Source organism: Tachysurus fulvidraco, chromosome 20 (genome assembly GCF_022655615.1).
Source record: "Tachysurus fulvidraco isolate hzauxx_2018 chromosome 20, HZAU_PFXX_2.0, whole genome shotgun sequence".
NCBI classification, from domain to species: Eukaryota; Metazoa; Chordata; class Actinopteri; order Siluriformes; family Bagridae; genus Tachysurus; species Tachysurus fulvidraco.
In genome coordinates, this window is record NC_062537.1 from 1,119,815 (window position 1) to 1,138,776 (window position 18,962).

The 18,962-nt window shown below is 39.2% G+C and overlaps 2 protein-coding genes across 5 annotated transcripts in view; both read right to left on the bottom strand.

Annotated features, from left to right (window-relative positions):
• Positions 1-243: 243 nt before the first annotated feature.
• Positions 244-4,710, bottom strand: npm1a (nucleophosmin 1a). Its single transcript, XM_027158747.2, has 11 exons — positions 4,556-4,710; positions 3,645-3,724; positions 3,121-3,240; positions 2,938-3,031; positions 2,634-2,728; positions 2,507-2,556; positions 2,360-2,426; positions 2,208-2,279; positions 1,761-1,886; positions 941-1,015; positions 244-828 (listed from the first exon to the last, which is right to left on the bottom strand). Exons 1-11 carry the CDS (start codon positions 4,647-4,649, stop codon positions 787-789), a joined length of 915 nt encoding a protein of 304 aa, XP_027014548.2. The 5' UTR covers positions 4,650-4,710; the 3' UTR covers positions 244-786.
• Positions 4,711-5,524: 814 nt separating this feature from the next.
• Positions 5,525-18,962, bottom strand: part of kcnip1b (Kv channel interacting protein 1 b) — an 18,646-nt gene continuing 5,208 nt past the window's right edge. For 2 of the 4 annotated variants that reach the window (XM_027158391.2, XM_027158390.2), the window contains exons 3-9: positions 8,543-8,667; positions 8,259-8,328; positions 7,265-7,335; positions 7,075-7,182; positions 6,698-6,802; positions 6,540-6,602; positions 5,525-6,260 (exon numbers count right to left, since the gene is read on the bottom strand). In XM_027158391.2, the coding sequence (XP_027014192.1) occupies positions 6,213-6,260; positions 6,540-6,602; positions 6,698-6,802; positions 7,075-7,182; positions 7,265-7,335; positions 8,259-8,328; positions 8,543-8,667 (590 nt within the window). In that variant the 3' untranslated portion in view covers positions 5,525-6,212. Of the gene's footprint in view, positions 6,261-6,539; positions 6,603-6,697; positions 6,803-7,074; positions 7,183-7,264; positions 7,336-8,258; positions 8,329-8,542; positions 8,668-12,403; positions 12,646-16,286; positions 16,520-18,962 lie in introns of those variants that run through there. The other 2 variants (XM_027158394.2, XM_027158396.2) reach the window with 2 other exon arrangements.

Sequence of the window (18,962 nt, forward strand, 5' to 3'; positions counted from 1 at the left end):
AACATTCACTGTTTACATAAACGACTAGCATAAGATAGCCAATAGAAGGCTAGGCATATAATTTTATATATATATATATATATAGGCTAAATATCTCAGCAGTCAAACAGTCCTAGCTTTACCATTTTAAACGTGTAGCATCTTTTCTTGACTAAAAAAAAAAATTCTCTAAACAAAATTGTGCTTTTTCTTGAAAGTGGTTTAAAAAGCAGTTCATACTGCAACAAGACACAAATTTCTGCATTTCTTCCAAAAAAAGCTTTTTATTTGTGTGCAGTAAAATTGGTTTCTTTGCAAAAGCACAAGACAAGTTTCAGTCATTTATTTTCCTGAACTCAGGGGGGAGAGAAGGCTTTTTCTCAGAGTTAAACATACAACCTGCACTATTTTAGAGTACATTAGTAAATCTTCATACTCTTCCTCCGACACGGTGTAGAAATGTTCAGAAATGACGTCCCTTAGCTGCATTCATGATAAAACGTACAGATCAGAAGCACTCGTGTCCTTCCAGGAGAGAAAATCTAGCTGGAGTTTCTGAACAAAACCAAAAACTTGACTAAAAAAAAGTAAGCCGTCTTCTGAAGCTCCTCCTGCAAGAGGTGGAGCGGTTGTGTCTCGGCGGCAGGTCCGGATCAGGATTAACAAACAAGACGGGCGGAATAAAGTGACCATTAAAGGAAATTTTAAAAGGAATGGCACGGATATCATGCAGAAAGACTCAGGAGGGTGAAATAAAAAAGAAATGAAAAACAATCAAGACATAATTTAACCGTGTAAAATGTTCGATTAGTTTTTTGTCTGTCTCCACTGCCACAGCTCGCTAATCACCTGTGAAGGAGGGCAAATACTTTATATTAATGCGTATAATAGATTAATATTGATTTTAAGGGGTTTTGTTTTAATGGTTACATGTTAAAAGGTGGCAAAATGCATTAAATACCTTTGGATCAGTTACTTTGAAGCCGTTCTTCACGTAGTTTTCGAACTTGGCCTCAAGTTTGGGCAGCGTCACTCCCTGCAAACACAGACCGTAGTGTTCAATCTCACACACGTCTTCTGTACTTAAGCCCCACCCCTTTGGTAGACATGCACACTAAACATAAGCAGTACATCTAAAGCTTAATGGTGATCCGTGCAACAACATTTCCTATGTAGTCTCATCTCACAGTCATCACGTCGACTACTGACTCCATTAATTACTGCCGCAATTAGCTAACTGCGGAGGCCATTACTGCTACAAGCATTAACAATTAGCTTTAATTACAGTGTCGTTTGTCGATCTGTCAGCTAACCAACTTCCACACCTGAACGGAAGAATCGTACGTTTCTGTGGTCGAGTTTACAGAACGCACTTTTTTCTTCAAAGCACTTGGGATGTTAGAATTCAGATTAATACACCTCAAAGATATTTTATTATACGCTCAACGCAAGCTGCAGGATTTCCAAAACTTAACGAAAAAAAAAAAAAAAGCTGGATTCCAGTCTTCGGCACTCGCTGTGAAACGGTGGATGATGTATGAATCTGAATTCCTAATCAGACACAGCTGAAGTTCATTTACAGTTAAAACGCCGCCTGGTGAGCGCCAGCACAGGAAACTCTTAGTAAGTTTTTTTAATCATATAAACAGCGATAAAATACACTGAAATGGGAAAAAAAAACATTACTTTTTTGCTGACTGCACACAAAAAGTGTCTCTGGTTCAGTTCATCTTAACTGCATTTCTTTGCTCATCACATGCTTGGGAACATTAAAAACACACCTTTTCCACACTAGCCGTCATCTTGGCCTTGATCTCCGGGATGCTTAGAGGCGCTTGTGGAGTTTTGGGGCTTTTGGGGGTCCGTGGTTTCTTCTCATTCTTCTTTCCGGTGTCTGGTGTTTTGGGCTGTTTAAAAAAAAATCAAAAAATTGAATTAGAAAACCATCACAAATCCCTGTTAATAAGCCGCTACTATAGCAACGTTAACAAGTACATAGCTATAAACTAGTAATTCACTCAGACATTGATGTCAGAGCAAATAAATCATCCAAAGACTGATCATTGATACAGCGGCACAGCCAAAAGTCCAGGAGGCAGAGCTACATTTGATTTGACTCCAGCCTGAAACACTCAGGTCTTTGTTCCAACTCCATGGACTTTGTGCTGTACAGCCAGGATACAGTAATGTCAGGTTGCCTGAGCATACTGGGAGGACTGGACACGCACCTGTTTGGCCGCTGGTGTGTTGGATTTGCCGTTCTGAGCAGGAGTCTGTGGTTTGGCTGCTGGCTTTTTGGCCTGAGACAGAAACTCCAATTTTAATCGTCGTGTTCACATTTAAAGTACGATGGCAAAAAGGCACAGGAACATTCACTCACCTTCACAGGCGTTTCCTCTTCACTCTCTTCTTCCTCCTCCTCATCATCATCATCTTCATCCTCATCCCTGAAAGAAAAGATCGATATTTTTTCAACACCGACACACACCTAACAAGTTCATAACCCATGCAACTAAAGAACACTCACTCTTCATCGTCATCATCTTCCTCATCTTCATCCTCTATCTTCATTTTTTTCTATAGGCACCAAAAAAACAATCATTAGTTGAAAACAAAAAGATGCAGACGGAACCCAGTGATTAGTGAACACTCACTGATGGCTTTGTAATGCCTGGTGCTCCTCTCTTCACAGCTGTTCTGATATCCTCCTCCTCCTCATCTTCATCAAAAGACTGATCTCCGCCCATCACTACAACAACAAAAGCAGCATTTCAAACTCTTTCTGCAGGGTTTAACCAGGTGGAACAGACCTGGAGATCATCTGCCATTTTTATTCAAATCTGTGAAATGTGTGTTGAAACATCAAACGCGATTAAAGCAGTAAGCGGGTTAACTGATGTTAAGAGAAAATTCAAGGTCTCATATAGCCAATAAACGTGATCAGCACATGTCACTTACTGATGAGGTGCTGGCCGCTGATGTGAACCGGTCCAGAACCGGTACGCAGGCGGAAAACAACAGGTGGACTGACCTCGAAACCACCCAGACAAACCTGAAACAAGATCATTTCAGTCTAATTCAGCATATATTTTTGTTGTTAGTCTTTAAGCTCAGCAGAGACCAGTGGTCTGAGACACTCACGCTTGGCATGGTGGACGGCTTCAGCGTGGCCAGCACGGCTTTAACCTTCTGACCCTCGGAGTCCTGGCCCTCGACCTCCACGACGTTCAGCTCGTCTTTGGTGGCTGGATCGACGCACGCCTAAAGGGGTAAACTTCAGCTTAATCTTTTAAAGACCGGATTAAATTTCCAGGCTACGGTTTAACTCTGAATTCTGATTAACAAAATCTCATTTGTACTTAACAGGCTCAACTTTGCAGAAAAGATTTCAGGGAGATTTTACTAATCGCCCTAAGAATAAAAACGTGTCAGTGCCGTCATGTTAATCGATCTGACAAAACATGGCAGATATTTACCACCTATACACCACCCATGTACCATAAATTAGCAGATATCTGAGCGGGTGTTCTGTTTGCAGTGTTTTATTTCTGCAGACATCAAGTATAGAGCAGTTTGTGTTGATAATTAACTGTAAAAGATCGTGTGTGTGTGTGTGGAGATGAAGTGATGGTAAACAAACAGCCCCACGAGCTCAATGTACGCACCATGCGGACGGAGAGCTGATGCTCGAAGTCGTCATCCTCGGGGTTAAAGGTCACTTCCTTTCCCTGCTTCAGCTCGCATCCTGCGAAATATTTAAAAACAAACATGTCAGGAGTTTTCACTGACTCGCAAGTGACCAGACCGAAGAGTCCAGCGAACATAAAGGGAGCAAAAAAATAAACGAATAAATCTCTTAAAAACGTGCGCGTGCGGCTGCTAGTTTGTGCCTCCACGTGCTACAGATGCGAGGGCGCGCACGCTTGTGTGCACGTGTGAGCACGTGCGCCTTCTCGCAACGAAAATATAATCCGACGGAATTTACGGACTCGTTTGTCTCTTAAACGTTCAACCAAAATTAAGCCCGTGCCCTAAAACAGTATAACGGAGTATAAAACAAACAAAAAAGTGAATCAAGGCTTCAATCGGAACACATTCTGCGTCACAAGCACGAACATCTTATTATTAATATCATTATTAAATCCAATTATTAAAAGGCAAACAACGCAAAAATACCCTTCATAAACTTAGTAACGTTAATAAATGGACGATGCGCACAAAAGATCAAATGATTTTTGCTGTGAACGGGTTTAAAGGCCGCCGGCGCCATTTTGGAAAATGGCGTCACACGTGTGCGCGAGCGCAAGCAGCCATGTGTCTAAAAACGAGCTAATTAAACGCCCCTGGAGATTAAAAAAAGCGTTTATCATGTTTATCTATAAAACGTCTGATTAAATCCTCAATAGGCCAAGTGACGATGATGAAGATACCGGGATCCTGCGCGAGTTAACGGTTTTCTAAGCAATTAAAAAAAATAGTAATACTAATTTCAACATCAGACTGCTGATCTGTAGCGTAAAAAAAAACATCAGACTGCTGATCTGTAGTGTAAAAAAAAACTAAGTGAGATATGTACCGTAAAGGAAGGTCTGAGGTCCCATCTGTTCGGCGTCCATCTCTGTGTCAAGAACCGGTGTACTGAAACCTCTACGGTGCACGACGAGGGTCATGCGGCTCCGTCGTGCAAGGCGCACGCGCTCACTTATGGGCGTTCCAAAGCATTGTCCAATGAGAGTGCAGTGACGTCGAAAAGGAGGTGGGGCCACTGGAGAAAGAAGTGGGTTGGTTCAGGTCATTTTTTTTCACAATTAAATTCTTGTGAATTTACGTGTAAACGTGTAAAGACACGTGTGAAACAAAGTGTAAATTTGACTCGTACATCACGATGTTCATTCCTTTGGAAGCATTTTCTAACTGCAGTCTATAAATTACACGTCACATAAATATTACATATACATTTATTAGCATATTAGCATTAACTAGCCTTCGATAGTTTCTAATAAAATGTTTTTAACCAAATAGCAAAATAATTAGCATCAGCCATCGTCTCCTTAATAATGATATGAAAAATAAAGGTATAAACTAGCCACCTAACCCATGAAGTACGTATTAATGCTTAATAATGTTCATTAAGTGGTTTGATTATTGTAATGAATGAACAGAGACAATATTATAGATGTTCACGATTTTTTAATTCAAATAGTTGAGGAAAAAGCATTATACAGCATTAGAAAGTACTTTAGATCTCTCTCTCTCTCTCTCTCTCTCTCTCTCTCTCTCTCTTCTTATGGGACAAGTTCTGCTATGATTCATTAATAAGAATATAAATTAAATAATTTATATGTATATTTTTTTCTTTATAGACTTAGAAAGAGCACACACACACACACACACACACACACACACACACACACACACACACACACACACACACAGAGAGAGAGAGAGAGAGAGAGAGAGAGAGAGATAACAGGACAAAGTGACAAACTGAAGACAAACAGGATTAAGCAATATCATAAATACTGCAAGACATCAAAACATTTTCTTCCATCTGTAATGAATAAAACATTCAACCATTTAATACATAAATCAACATATCAGACTTGTATATTATATTACATCGGGCAATATTCAAGTAACTTAAGATTAAAACATGCAAATCTCTCAGCAAACATTGTCACTGTGTTTTAGATGCAGTTTAGGTCCTTCACTGATAGATGGAGTCCTCGAGTTGTAGCTCCAAAATCCTGAATGTAGAAGTATAAAGCAAGAAGCAGCACTAGGAGACATCTGAACTGATTATTTAATTAAAAAAAAAAAATAAATAACAAATAAAAAACGTTCCACTAAGTCTGAAATGGTCACTTTGTTAGCATACGGCTAATGTGTAGAGCGGTAAAGAGCGGCAAGGTAAAGGTTCATACGCTTGCAAACCTTCCCTAGGTCAGTAGGGAGTCCACTGTGTCTGTCTGATTATTAGCCTTCATTCAGGATATGATACAGTACATAATCTTCATAGGCTGCTCACTGTGATAGTGTTCACTTGCAGATGATTAGTTTGCATTGCGAGCGGGAGTGTTGATCCATACACATCCATATACACAAGATATGCTCACATGTAAACATTTCATAAAGCATTTCATATACTAAAATAATTTATTTTTCTTCATCTCCTTGACTTTCTCTTTCAGCCATACACACTCTCTCTTTTTCGCTCTCTGTGCTTTTTTTTCTTACATAACATTTTCAAATAGCTGCATGGATCTCATCATGGTTTCATCCTAAATGGAAACAAAAAAGAAATATAATAACTGTTATATTCTTTGAAACACCAGCATCCACAACCAAACACCAACCTTCATCATCATTCACCATCAAACACCACGTCTCCATAATACAGTCATATTCACCAGTGTGATGCTTGTATTAAGCTTTATATAATCCAATAAAAGAACACGGGGAGATGATGCACATTTCTGAAGCGTTAAAGCAGAGTTTGTCGGTAAGCATTTAATCACAGTGCTTTGGGCTTCAGCATGCAGGAAAGAACTGGAACCTACTTCTTGGCATGCCAGGACAAACTCTTCCAACGTCACAACACCATCTTTGTTCTTGTCCATTTTCTGTGAAATCAGAAAATTACGATATTCATGCAACTTCTATTTATTTTGTAGTTTCTCAAACACTATCATCATCATCCTGATTTTTTAACACAGACCTGGAAGAAAGCATCAACGTGCTGCTTAGGCACGTCTCCTTTCAGAGCAGGATACGTGTACTTCCCCATCATATCGTAAATGGCCTGTACGATCTCTGTCATCTCCTGATTTAAAAGCAGGGAAAGATATCCATATGCTAATTTGTTCTATTTTCATCATGTATCATTTGTGACATTAGACAGCTGGTTTGTTAAATGCAAACATGGTAGTCTGAACCACTTGATTTGGTTCAACAATAGCAGTTTAGCTATCCAACAATAACAGTTACAATAACAAACAATACCAGTTTTTCACACATCATTTAATAATTTACAATAAGTTTTACGGTTCAAAGCCATGAAGCGTACATGACAAATCATGGAACTTTGTCACCCACTTCTTTGTTGATGAATCCGTCTCGATTGATATCATACAGATGAAAAGTCCACTCCAGTTTTTCTTGGACTGATCCCCTCAGGAGAATGGACAGACCCATCACAAACTCCTAGCAGAGATCATATACTCTACTTTAAATCATGGACGAAGTTCATGAATGTTAGAAGTGATCGGACAGCGTGTATTTCTACCTCAAACTTTATGGAGCCGTTATTCGTTGTGTCAAACGCATTAAACAGGTAGTGCGCATATGTGGTGGCATCTGAAATCAAGGAAAAGATGATGAGAGACTTGAGGTATTGACTGGCTTTAAGAAATTCGAGCAGTGAGCTAATCAATAACGTATGTAGCATAAAAATATTGTGTTAATCTAAACATATAGGAAATCTTTGCATCTTTACATTTCCATGACTGCTGTCTTACTCGAACGATTTGCTAAGCTTGCTATCATATCGGTTGGTGTATTCAGAAGAAGTAAAGCTTTGAAAACACATATGCTAGGTATCTGGGAAATATAGTCACCAAGCATGCATAATAATTTAGTTAGTTAAGTAATTTATATAGATTTATAATCATTTAATGACATTACTACTATTTACCTCAGAAAAGCTACTGTTAATTTAAAAAAAATCCACATTTATCTCAGAATAATCCAATATTTACCTCAGGAACATCAAGGTTTACCTCGAATAATCATAAGTTACCTCTGGAACATTAATATTTACCTTGGAATAATCAATATTTACCTCAGAATAATCATAAATTACCTCAGGAACATGACCATTTACCTGAGGATAATCATGTAACCTTAGGAACATCAACATTTACCTCAGAATAATGTTACCTCAGGTACACGAGCATTTACCTCAGAATAATCGTTACCTCAGGAACACCAACTTAAAAAAGTCCATATTCACTTTTCTTTAAAACATACCATGTAGTTACACTTAGCATCAACTGCTAATCAGTGTTTCTAGAGCTGTACTGTGAAATTTTCTACTACTGAAGTCATAAATATCAGAAAATTGTCCCATTCATATGGACGGCTCTTGTAGAAATGGTAAAGATATGACCATAAATCAGATTAAACACCATAACAAAGAAAATTCTGTGATTCTGTTCTCGTTACAACCGTTCATATAAAGAATACAAAGATAAGGAGTGAAGAGAGAAGAGATGCTATACCTCCATGAGGGAAGAACTGGGCGTAGATGTGCTTAAATGTCTCTTCGTTCACTACTCCACTCGGACACTCCTGAGGAAACACGATAGAAGAATAGATGTGAACTGGTTATTGTCCCGATGGTCACTGCTCCAGTTTAATTTACAACATAAATTTGTTTCATATGCAAAATAATCCATCCATCCATAGCCACGTCATCACAATAAGCTCTGATGTGTTTATTAATCACTTTTAAATCTGAGAAAGAAGATAGAAAGTGGCACTTTCTAAAAGTGGAAAGACATACGTTTTTAAAGCCTCGGTAAAGGACTTGCAGCTCCTGCTTGTTGAAATTTGTTTGCGCCTCTAGCTGATCAAGTCCTTCAGGCCGATGACACACCATTGTAATCTCCAACTCATCGTCCACTTTATCTAGAGAGAAAGAGAGAAAGAGAGAGACAGAGAGAGAGAGAGAGAGAGACTTTTAATCCTTAGCATGTGATCTGTTCTGTAGGCCCTATTTGATTACTGATATCTGGATAAATGAGCTAAAAGATTTTCTTCTTGCATTTACACTGTGTAGGAATCTTGCAGTCGATGTTTAATTCACAAAGCTCCCAGAGATCAGAGCTCCTCATTCCTGCACATACTCATATACGCAAGTCTTAAAATCTCAAAAACTGCACACAGCTCACAAAGCAAGAACTGCAGGATTATTCACACACAGACACACACATATACAGACACACACTGTGCCCTGCAGGTCTGACTCGTCACGGCGCTGCTCTTTGTTGGACACGTGAGAAGAAACTCAGGAATCAGAAATCCACGCTGGAACTAAAACCCTGTTTGATCTGTGTCCATGAAAGCTCTTCCTGAGCATGTATTCAACATGAGTCTAATTAACACCGACTCAGTAGGACACTTCATTAAGAGCTTTCTCCGTTGGCTAATCATTAGCTTTTAATGTCTTTTCCTGTTTGTGTCACTCACTCTGTTTTCCTGTCTCATCCCGATTCCAAAAGTGTTGCTCTTGCAACTTAAACCATACACGACCTTGAGCAACCAACATACAAACCACCACCCCACCCCACCCCAAACCCCACCACCTCAGATATGCCACTTAATTAAAACTCAGCGCACATGCCACCGTGGAGGAATACATTAATTACTGTACTGACTGCACTCTCATTGTTAATTACAAATTCTCCAAGTGAATGCTGACGTTATTCCACAGCGCTGTTGAATTTTGAACTACGATGATTCGTTTATTTTCAGTAATGCACCCATTAATATGCGTTATTTGTTCTATAGTAACAGCTGCATAATAAATAATTTTTGGTCATCACTAATATGGGGATTGGGGGGCACGGTGGCTTAGTGGGTAGCACGTTCGCCTCACACCTCCAGGGTCGGGGTTCGATTCCCGCCTCCGCCTTGTGTGTGCGGAGTTTGCATGTTCTCCCCGTGCCTCGGGGGTTTCCTCCGGGTACTCCGGTTTCCTCCCCCGGTCCAAAAACATGCATGGTAGGTTAATTGGCATCTCTGGAAAATTGTCCGTAGTGTGCGAATGCGTGAGTGAATGAGAGTGTGTGTGTGCCCTGCGATGGGTTGGCACTCCGTCCAGGGTGTATCCTGCCTCGATGCCCGATGACGCCTGAGATAGGCACAGGCTCCCCATGACCCGAGGAAGTTCGGATAAGCGGTAGAAAGTGAGTGAGTAATATGGTGATTCTTTCTTTCTTTCGTTAAATTAAATTTTTTTATTTCACATTTATGGAAGGAGTCTCCAGTGTCAGCTCTTTGTATAGTTTTTTTTTTGTCTTATTAAATAAAAAACTGAAAGCAGTGCAGGAACAAGTGTTTATAGCTGCTATAATGTAAGTGAGAAAAAAACAGGAGGATAATTATGGTGTGTTTTATTATTACAATTCTCATTTGATATATTTTATAGCGTGTGTTGAAAAACTGTCAAAAATGTACTTTTCTTTCTTTCTCATTGAGCGGATGAACTTAAGCCAAGCAAGTTATGCTAGCTAGCTAATCATCACTTAATATATAAAGTGAATAATTAACAGAGAGCTGAAATTTACAGCAAGGATGAAAATCTGTTATCTGCTATCTACAGAAGAATTTGGATTAGAAGAGATTAGAAGAGAAAATTGCTGTGCCACTTTTCCCCACACTTATTCAATTAGTTTTCCTTTTTGAACGTAATGATCTTTCGAGTCCTGAGTGCTGAACTCTTAACCATCCGCCCTGTAGACTACATGTTAATAAGATTCAGTCTTTACACTTTATCGTAAGTGATAAAGTGACCCCAGAAAGCCAATCAGCGAGCTCTCAGAGTCTGTCGGCTGGAGTGGATCAACTGGAGTCTTTATTTATTTTTTCAAGTCCCACATTAAGTCCCGGCTTCCAGCATCGCTCTGTTGTTTTTCTTTCTCTCCACCCTCATTTCTAATCCCTCCATCTGCATCTCTCAGCTTCCGTCACCATAGAGACGCCTCAGCCGCCCTCAGTATCCACAGTTAGTAAATAATAATCACATACAACAGCTGGGAATCAGCAGAGAAGTCATTAATGAGGAACACAGCGCGTCTCATGATCTTTCCACATCAGCGCTCGCTTTTCTTGTCATCTCCCTCTGATGTGCAGTTGCTATTCCCATTTGGAAATCAGCATCTCAGTGGTTTGCATTAGTTAAGTACTGTGGTTTTATCAATTATAAATGAGGAGAGAAAAATATATTTTAAATCATCACTGTTCCTCATGGGGTTTAGTTTTTTTAATATCAGAAGTTAAGAAGTCCAATTCTGTTGATTCTTCATTAGCACTTGCAGGGAACTGAAAGAAAGTGCTGGAAAAATGTATGAGTTGAAATAGAGGTGAGGAAGGAAGTGAGAATCATGTTCAGCTCACATCTGTGCTGAAGGGCAAAACTTATGTTCCTTCACGTCTCGGATAAACCTATGCTCATAAAATGTAATTCATTGCAGTTCTAATTCTTTCAAGCATTTGTTTGACATTAATGCCCCAACCTGTGGTGCAGACAGTTGATGAAGATTGATCTTAATGTACTCATTCAAATACGTTATCGTTTCTATAGCCACCGCTCATTCACCTGGTGAAGGTGAGGCATTAATATGGTGAAGGACATGTTATTTATTGTGTGAGGAATGAGTCTCCAGCGTCAGCATGGTGTACATGTTCTCCTACATCTTCAGGACAGAGGAGTTTACATTTCTTCATGGTAACGTGAAAAACTGAAATTTTTAACGTCTTTTTAACGTCTTTAGTTAATAGAATTAGAATTGGAAGGAGATAGAATTTGTTTTATCTGTTTATAATTACATTAAACATCACGAGAATCACAGTGCAAATATGTAAGCATAAGCGTAATAAAACACTTCATATATCACAACACTCATCCTCATACTACATTCCTTACATGGCTCCACTTCCTATTCTACAACCTAAGCTTGGATTTAAACAATACTGACGGTGACTTTAGCATGTCTTAGCTTCCATTAAACTGCTCCTTTCCTTGCTGATAACCTTCTTTCTCTCTCTCTCTCTCTCTCTCTCTCTCTCTCTCTCTCTCTCTCTCTCTCTCTCTCTCTCTCTCTCTCTCGTTTAAAACGGTTTTAGCTACAATTTGATGAATCAATATGTCAGTCTGTAATGAACATCTTTAACACTTGCGGTGTGACTTGCTGCAGCTGTGTGTGTGTTGTGTTTGTTCCACGCTCTTCATCCACACTTGTTATTAACTCTCCCCTCCTCAGAAACCCATCACCATGACAACGGTCCACTGAGCATGTGGACGTTAAGCGTGCCAAGGAGCAGAGAGATGTGAAACCGTCCACTCACGTACACATATACATATATACACACACACACACACACACACACACACACACACACACACACACACACACACACACACACACACACACACACACACATACAGACACACAAGCTTAACATGGAGTGGTGATGAGTCAATGCAGTTCCATAAAATGAATGTTCTCTCTTTCTCTCTTACTCAGTCCTGAAAATTCAGTATTCAGTCGTGTGCTGTATATTAATTCATTCTATGCACATGTGCATAAGGCTGTGTGTGTGTGTGTGTGTGTGTGTGTGTGTGTGTGTGTGTGTGTGGTACCTCTGGAGGTCTGTCTCTGTTTGGTTTGCATGGTCAGCATGCCCACCACTGCTCCCATGTTGGCACAGTCCTCAAAAATAATCCACTGTGCTCTCTCTCTCTCTCTCTCTCTCTCTCTCTCTCTCTCTCTCTCTCTCTCTCTCTCTCTCTCTCTCGCTCTTTCTCTCTCTCTCTCTCGCTCTTTCTCTCTATCTTGCTCTCTTGTGAATGAATGAGAGGTGACACAAATGTTCTCCTGAAGAACCCAAACGGGTTGCATGCTCCTCCCACACATCCCTCCTCCCTCGTTTCCATGCTCCCTCTCTCTCCCCTTTCTCTCTCACCCTTCTTCACTCTCTTTCACCTTCTCTCTGAACTCCAATTCCTTTTTCCCCATATTCTTCCTCTCACTTCATCTCTCCTCCCTTTTTCCCTTCCCACTCTTTCTTGACACCTTCCTCTACACTGTTTTCTCCTCTTTTCCCTCTCTCCTTAATTCCCTGTCTCTTTTACCACTATGTTTATTACTTCTGTTCATTCCTACCTCTTTCCCCGATTTAATCTTCTTTCTTTCATCTTCTTTTAACTCAAATTTTTCCCTTGTTACGTCTCTTTCTTTATCTCCTATCTTTTATTTCCCTTCATTTTGGATTTATATCTTTCCACCTCTCAATGAATCACATTCAGTTCTATCTGTTTCTCTTTTTCTTCATCTCCCATATTTTTATATTCTCTCTCTCTCTCTCTCTCTCTCTCTCTCTCTCTCTCTCTCTCTCTCTCTCTCTCTCTCTCTCGCTCTCTTGATTTCATCATTTTCAGCTTCACATTATAACACACACAAACAAACATACACAAACACTCTTACACACACCAGGACACACACGCACACAACACACACATTGGTGATTCATGCTGTTGACTGCTGTGTCTCACAGTTTTTATGCTCGTTACGAAAGTGTGTGTTTGTGTCTGTGTGTTTGAGTGTGAAAGATTGAGAGAGGGAGTGTGTGTGTGTGCGTGTGTGTGTGAGTGTGTGTGCCTTAAACCTTCAAAATGTCTCAACATTCTTTCCATAGAGACTGACAGAGAAACAAAGAGCTGGATAAATTGGAGAAAAATATGATAGAGAAATAGAAATAAAGGAAAAAGTGAGGCGAAAGAAGATTAAAAAGGACAGTTAGACAGTTATAGAGAGAGACGGCCAGAAAGCAAAAAAATGACAGAGAGAAAGAGAACGGAAAATGTGCGAAGAAAGGATGCGAGAATGAGGGAAAGAGAGGAATTAGCTAGCTAATTAAGCTAAGCTAATAATTAACAGTCTTGGATGTAACATTAGCACAAGAAAATGTTAGAAAGTTCTGTTTGAAATACATAACCATTAGCAGTCGCTAATAACAGCTGTTTAGCATTAGCATTGCTCACACAGGCTACTTCAACAAATTTAATGTGTTAATTTTATATTATTATTATTATTAGTAGTAGTAGTAGTAGTAGCAGTAGTAGTAGTACTAGTAGTAGTAGTAGTAGTAGTAGTAGTATTACTTGTTTTATACTAATGATGCTAATGAGAGGAAAGCGTGTGGTGGTGTGTGGTGATTTAGCATTTGGTTTACACCATGCTAGCTCTCATGTTAGTCTTTTAGCTTGAGTGCACATGATTTCAATTCAGTATTTGCAATGGAATAACTGGAGTTTTCATTTCTTTACTCATGTTGCATAAGACAGAGATGAGACAATATGTTTCCTTGGTCATAAAACTCACACAGCCATGAACCCCTGAGGCTTTCACTCAACACCTCAAACCATCTTCCTGTCTGGATGCCCAGAAACGTAATGCTTTTGGCTCAATCCCTGAATCTCACATCTTCCTTTTCATCTCTCTGCTCACCTCCTGACTCACTGCTCAGCAATAAGACTGCCAGCTTTTTTCCCTCTTCCTCCCACTCATCCTCTTCTTCCTCCCCAACTCGCTATCTCTTATTTTTCTTTCCAATATTTTAAACGCTTATCATCTACTGACAGCCTCATCCCTCCTCCTCCTCCTCCTCTCACTCTATCTCGTCTCTTTTCATTATAATGCAGCTTGGGGCCAGTCGCAAGCTTAATACCTTCGGAGGAGGCAGTTATGAGATCTATTTATTAAACCACGGAGAATCAGGAACTAAAGAGCCTGGAGCACCACATGCCAAAAAACAAAACAAAACAAAAAAAAACCACTAAAAAGCTAAATAGTTGCATGACTGCAGTCTATAAGAGTTTCTCAGTCATTTGTCCAGTTAGCTTCTGTTAGCCAGATATGTCCATTTTGGGATAGTGAGTGCTACCAATGTTTACTCTTAATGTACTTCCTATTTTTTTTTACAATGAAAGTATCATCGTTGGATGAAACTTCTACCAAGTGAAGATTCTTTATAAAGATATTACAAACTTCCCCATGCTGTAGAGGATTTTTATTTTCGGTGATCAGTGTAGAGTAGGGTCATATTTCTCTGCTTCTGATTTTTCTTCCACTAAGACATGTTAAATCCAGCCATCTGAATGGCTTTGACCAACGTCACAGTGCAGTATAACACACTCAGAGCCAAGTGTGTGTGCACTACCTGCGTTTTTCCACATCCATGAGTTTATGAGATGTCCACATTTCACTGTGATTGACAGGAGAGACTGTCAGCATCCAGGCAGCACCCTCAGGTTTGCTCTTGGTTTGCTGTTGTGGATTCAGGTGCTTTAAACATCTTACATAAATACACAGCAGCTCTACAGGAATATGTAAATTGCAGATATAAAGTTTAAATGGAATTTATTTCTTTAATAAGCTAACCAGAAGTGATAATGGTTGTGGAAAAACTCTATGAGACGATACAAGGAAGAAACCTGGAGAGGAACTACACAGTAAAGTAATCTCCAGATAAACACCTAAAGTGGGATTATAAATCATTATAAACACAGAGATTAGGATTATAAATCATTAAAAACACTGAAAGTGGGATTATAAATCATTATAAACATTGAGAGTGGGATTATAAATCATTATAAACATTGAGAGTGGGATTATAAATCATTAAAAACACTGAAAGTGGGTTTATAAATCATTATAAACATTGAGAGTGGGATTATAAATCATTATAAACATTGAGAGTGGGATTATAAATCATTAAAAACACTGAAAGTGGGTTTAGAAATCATTATAAACATTGAGAGTGGGATTATAAATCATTATAAACATTGAGAGTGGGATTATAAATCATTAAAAACACTGAAAGTGGGTTTATAATCATTATAAATGCAGAGAATGGGATTATAAATCATTATAGACACTGAGAGTGGGTTTATCACTCATTATAAACACTGAGAGTAGGTTTATAAATCAGTATAACACTGAGAGTGGGATTACAAATCAGTATAACACTGAGAGTGGGATTATAAATGATTACTCTTCCAGATCTGTGGACTATATGGTCAAAGAGTGCAAGTGTGTCACCAGAAGGTTAATTAATTCTAGTTAAAAGACGAAGTTTGTCTTGTTAATGTTCTGAGTAACTGATTAATGATGGAGAAGAACCGCATCTTTCAGTTAAAGTCCAAAGTCTTTTGCATGGTATCAAAGTGGCGACATCCACAGCAATCTCACGAGCCTCAGGGGCCCAGTGTGTCCAAGCAGGACATCAGCACTAATATATCACTGCAGTGTGACTGATCAAATTCTCTTTTCAATTTTTTTTAACGTCACGTCAATTTTGTGGCACAAGTCAAAAGTGGAAAGAAAACAGAAGCACTTTATTGGTTCGAATGTTTACAAACTATTAATCTGTTAAAAGCTAATTGTTGTCACGACTCGGTCATATCACTCTCACATATGAACATTTTATAACTGGACAGAAAGGCGCATTGAAGGTGTTCTTACCTGACCTGCAGCGAGAGCGGGTCACCTGAGCACTCTGCAGAGAGAACGTCCCGAACATCATACCCATCTCCACCTGCTCCACAACCACACTTCACTCAGAGTCCCAGAGTCTCTCACGCTGATGGAGCCTGTGATTCTACTGCTGCCTTCTCTCTCTCTACCTTCCTCCCACTCTTCTCTCTCTCTCTGACCTGTTTCTCACTGTGTTCATCATAACTGTCTTCCTTGAACTCATCATAAATCTATCTCTCTCTCTCTCTCTCTCTCTCTCTCTCTCTCTCTCTCTCTCTCTCTCTCTCTCTCGCCCTCCCTCGCAGTGCCTCTTTCATTCTATTTTCCACTGTTCTCCACCTCTGCCTCTTCTTTTATCCGTCGTTTATATAATCACTTCTCTAAACCTACTCTTTATATCACAGGAAAAAAATTGTCCAAGAAATATAATGCAATAATAATCCTAGTCGACTCCTGTTTACATTTCTTTTTACATTTCTGCTTACATTTCTGCATTCCTATTTTACCCACAACTAGGGATTAAACCCTCGCTTATTTAATCATGAAGCGAGCAATGCAGCGGCGCTTTAATGCTTTTATCGTTGCGGGTCAAATTTTCTAGTTTTTTTTTTTTTTTTTTACACATTTTAATTTTAATGGTCACAAACATACACAGTGCAGTGAAGTGTAAATGAACTGAAATGTACTTTGATCCAGGCAGGAAATTAAATGTAATAGAAAGATTAAAGCTGTATTTTGAGTTGTGTTTGTTGTCTGATAAATTGCTTTCTGGGGCTTCGAGTCCAACTACAACATCCAACAGCTCCATCTACACTGGATTCTCACTAATATGGTGATGGACGTCAACGAGAATGAAAAGTGAACGAGTAATGAGGCTTCTGTTTGTTAGTGGGAGAAAAAAACAAGACCCCCCCCACACACACACATACATAGGTAACTTCTCAGAGCAATAATAAAAACACAGCAGCAACCAAATTAGAAAGTAGCATCAGAGTCGCTAATCATATCACAGAGAGTTCAATATGAACACATGTAATCTGCATAAGATTATGTACATATTAGAGATTAATACAGGAATGTTGAGATGCTGTGTTAGGGTGTTAGTGTTCATATTAGTGTAACTTTAAAGTTAAAAAAACTTAAAAGAATTTTTTTCCTTTCTTTTCCAGTCACGTGTTTCAGAGAATGCGTTTAGAGTCAGCCCCGTGCTGCCCTCTGCTGGTCAATCAGCGGTTTCATGCTGGTAATAATTGACTCTGCCACAAAGTGCTGATGTTCTGAAATACAACCAGCAGAGGGCAGTGTTTCTCTGAATCCTCATTTTTACACACTTTTTTATATTAACAATTAAGACCTGAAATTGATTTCATCACCACGCTTCTTTGCATGACGTCATGCCTCCTGTTCTCACCTCAGCCAATTAGAGCTCACGACACAGGCTTCCTACTGTACAGGACATAGGGAAGGTTAAGGACCACACATAATGCACGTGTTATTATTATTATTATTATTATTATTATTATTATTATTATTATTATTATTATTAGTAGTAGTAGTAGTAGTAGTAGTAGTAGGAGTAATAATTCATTAATTATATTATTAATTATTAATAATTATAATTTAATACTTTATGTACATAAATATGCATTAAATATTTATTTATTAAGAATGTCCTTAGAAAACGATTAATTATTAAATAAATAATGAAACATAAATATGAAGCTATAAGTGATTATAATAATGTAGTTATTATTTCACGTTACATTTTTTAGAGAGAGAAAGAGAGATGGAAGAGGGGATGAGTGCTGGCCAAAAGATTCAGACGATAAAAATAACCTGGATGAGGAAGATGATTACATAAAGAGGGAGGAGAAATGCTTTGAAAATTAAATGAGGGAACACACACTGTCAGCTCAGATCCAATCTAAAATTAGTGAGTGTACACACACACACACACACACACACACACACACACACACACACACACACACACACACACACACACACACACACACACACACACACACAGAGAGAGAGAGAGAGAGAGAGAGAGAGAGAGAGAGAGAGAGAGAGGAGAATAAAATGTATCTTTCTATCCAGAGACTAGGTTGTGTGTGTGTGTGTGTGTGTGTGTGTGTGTGTGTGTGTGTGTGTGTGTGTGTGTGAATCTCACCAGAGCAACCCACAAGAAATAAAGGTGCCATTTTTTGTTCTCTCTCTCTCTCTCTCTCTCTCTCTCTCTCTCTCTCTCTCTCTCTCTCTCTCTCTCTCTCTCTCTCTCTCTCACACACACCCTGTTAAAGAAACCTATTACAGAATTGTTGTTAATTATGGGCCATCCACGGTTACCATGGCAACTTGCACACGTGCTCTACAAGGAAGCCGCAAATCCCAGCACATTTTATGAAACACCCCACACGCACAGTGCAGTTACCATCAGCCACCAAACGCCACCTTCCTTCTGCCTCCGTTCATCTTTTCACACCGTTTTGAAATGCGGGTGAAGAGGAGGTCACCTTGTACTTATTATCTGTTTCAGGTTACACTGAACGCTGTGGAAGCTTTAAAAAGTCCTGCTCTCACTTCAGCAGCAGTGAGCAGTTGCTCCTTAACTCTAGAACACCGACACTGGAGACTCCTTCCGTACAGAAAACTTCTGCGTCT